The 2,744-nt window shown below is 58.4% G+C and overlaps 1 protein-coding gene across 1 annotated transcript in view; it reads right to left on the minus strand.

The window, feature by feature from the left end:
* The window catches only part of Mroh6 (maestro heat like repeat family member 6), a gene marked incomplete at its 3' end in the record, with an annotated part of 6,578 nt that extends 5,195 nt beyond the window's left edge, over window positions 1–1,383 (minus strand). Inside the window, exons 1-3 of the mRNA XM_010639275.2 lie at window positions 1,088–1,383; window positions 705–855; window positions 366–520 (exon numbers count right to left, since the gene is read on the minus strand). Coding sequence (XP_010637577.2) covers window positions 366–520; window positions 705–855; window positions 1,088–1,383 — 602 coding nt within the window. The remainder of the gene's footprint in view (window positions 1–365; window positions 521–704; window positions 856–1,087) is intronic.
* Between the last annotated feature and the right edge of the window lie 1,361 nt (window positions 1,384–2,744).

Raw genomic sequence — 2,744 nt, forward strand, 5'->3', positions numbered from 1 at the left:
AAAAAAAAAAAAAAAAAAAAGAAAAAAAAGAAAGTAAACAGAGCCAGAGGCATCTGAGTGCCTGTTTGCTCACAGTGACCAAAAAGGCAACCCTAGGCTGGTCCTCAGGGCTACTCCACTTTCCCTCCTCAAGCCTTTGCTCCCAAGAGAAGCCCCAAGGCAGGACCCCAGCGTCAGCGATCTGGGAACCGGAGGGGCGGTTGCTGAACTAAAGGGAGCATAGATGGGAGGCAGCAGTCGAGGGAGGGGATTTTGAGGTGCTACACCATTGCAACCCCTTGAGTGTGGTTGCCAGACTCTGTAGCCAAGCAGGAAGAAGGAAGGAAGCTGCGTGGGGCCGCCGGGCAGCAGGCGGGACAGGTTACCGGTCCAGTGGCAGCGAGCGCGGAAGCAGTGCGCGCACCACGTCCTGTGCGTGCTCCAGGGCCAGTGCACTAAGCACTCGCAGAGCCGCCCTCCGGGGCCTCCCTTCAGCCAGGGTGGGCACCTGTACCAGCAACCCGCACACTAAAGCGTGCACCTGGGTAGAGAGAACAGACGTCAGAAGTCAGGTCTTCTCAACCCTGGAACTGACCCTCACAAGAGCCAGTACCCCACCCCCACCCCGCAGCTTGAATAGGGCGTGTGTGCCAGCCTGAGGGCTCTAAAACCCTGCCTTGAAGGGCCACCCACAGTAGTCTCAAGGATAGAGAGTACTGACTGACCTGGTCCTCCAACTTCTCCCCCCTGGCCTCCAGGGCTGAAGACAAAGTGACCGCTGTGGCCTGGGTCCCGGCAAAGCCAGCCTCCTCCAGGCAGGCAGCCGTGTACATGGCCAGGTCGGCAAGGGCGCCCTCCTCCAAGGAACTCTGGGGGGCCCAGGGCAAGATGGGTAGAGTGTATTAAGTCCCCATGCTTCCCCCAGCTCTCCTCCCCAGCCCTCCCAGCTTGCTACAAAACTCCACATCCCTGCATGTTTTCCAGTCCCTTTTATCCTCCAGTATCTTCCCCCAGCTCCAGCAGCCCTAGCCCATGTAGTGTCCAAGTGAGAGCCTGGAGATGAGCCATGCCCCCGCCTGTCCCCACAGTGTCCCATCCTTCACCACTCACCTGGTGGGGTCCCTCAAGGACTGCCTCCCGAGCATTGTGTGGGGAGTAGGGCTCACTGCTGGCTGTGGGGGCAGTCGCCGTACTTCCAGGCTCAACCTCAGAGGCAGTGGTGGCAGCGTGGACCTGGGGCTCAGCCTCAAGTTCAAGTTCCTGGGGCTTGGACTGAGAGCTGGTGGAAAGGGGTCCCAGGGGTTGTCCCTGGCTGGCCCGGATCCCTTCAGCTACAGCTGTCAGGGTTAGGGCCCCCACAGTGGCTCCCTGGCCCCTGCCCCTGCCCCATACACCACCAGCCATGGTGCTCCAGAGAGCAGCAGCTGCCACTGCTCCTCCCAGGAAGTCCTGCCCAGGCAGGCCTGACCTAGAAGCAGCCCCCGGGCGGGCCCATAGACAGACGTAATGGCGTGTGCATGCGTGCCTGTGTGAGGATGTGCCAAGAGTGGCTGGGGAAACATGGGAGTCATTCCAGCATGGGATTGTCACAGGCCCACCTGCTCAGGCTGGTGGATATGAATGGCCAGTCAGAAGCCAGGGTGTCTGTGGTCTGGCTGTGTCCACATACAGGGCAGAAAGGACAAATCAAGAGGGAAGGGCCCTGAACCATAACATCCAGCCTCTCTTGCCTAGGGCCCAGGGCAGCTGTGTATGGCTTTGGAGAAGTGCCAACAGGGTCAGGAGCTGGGCTGACCCTGCATTCTGACCCAGCCAGATATCTGAGTACGGGCATGAGTGGGTGGTTGCTGTTTCCATCTCTGAGCTTGGGGCATCCCTATCAAGTGCTTTTGCAGGTACCCAACACTGTGGGGGTGGGCCCTTCTAGGTGCCTGGGAATGCATATTTGAGATGGTTTGCCCTGAGCCTGTCCAGGCACTGTGTGCTCATGAGTATGCATCTGTTTCTCTCCAGGCTCATGCTCCCCACGGCTGGTCTTACTGAGCTTCTGCCCTAAATCCCCACCCTCTACCCTCACCCAACTACACAACAGGCACTGCCCATTCCTGAGTCAGGGAACCAGATGAGCTGGTCTGGTGGAATACTTGGGCAGGTGGATTACTCCTAGAAGCACCTCAGGAAGAGCATTCACTCCTCCTATGCCCTTGTTGGCTTGTAAAACTCAGGCTGCCTGGATGGGGAGGCCCAGGGCCCAGCCAACTCCTGCCAGACCTAGAGCCCCCTCCTGAACAGTTCCTTTGTACCCTAAGATCACTAACTTCTTGTACAGAGGCAGGACCAGCCCCCACAGGGCCACCTCTTAGAGCCACTTTCCTGGGCTCCTGTGTCTGGAGCTGAGCCCCCAAGGCCAAGGTCTGGCCTTGGACCATGTTTGGACCCTGCCTGATACCCCATTCCACAATGGGGAGCCTGGCAGGGGAGGTTTTCCACAGTAACTCCCTAAACTTTGAGTCAGATTCCTAAGCCCACTCTGTTCCTGCTGTTCAGTCTCAGATCTGGTCCCCATAACCCAGTCTGGGGTGAGACTGGGAGGCTCCCAGCTGACTCTAGTGTAGCCCCTGAGGGCCCAGGAGGCCAACTGAGCAACAGACTGGATGAACAAATGAGAGAGAGTCATAGTGCACAGGAAGGGCCAGGGCCATGACCCAGCTCAGCAGTCATAATGCCTATAGTTTTGGAGTTCAGAACTATGGCCATGGTTGTGG

The sequence above is a fragment of the Fukomys damarensis genome, unplaced genomic scaffold, assembly GCF_012274545.1.
Source record: "Fukomys damarensis isolate Sample0158 unplaced genomic scaffold, DMR_v1.0_HiC HiC_scaffold_73937, whole genome shotgun sequence".
NCBI lineage: Eukaryota > Metazoa > Chordata > Mammalia > Rodentia > Bathyergidae > Fukomys > Fukomys damarensis.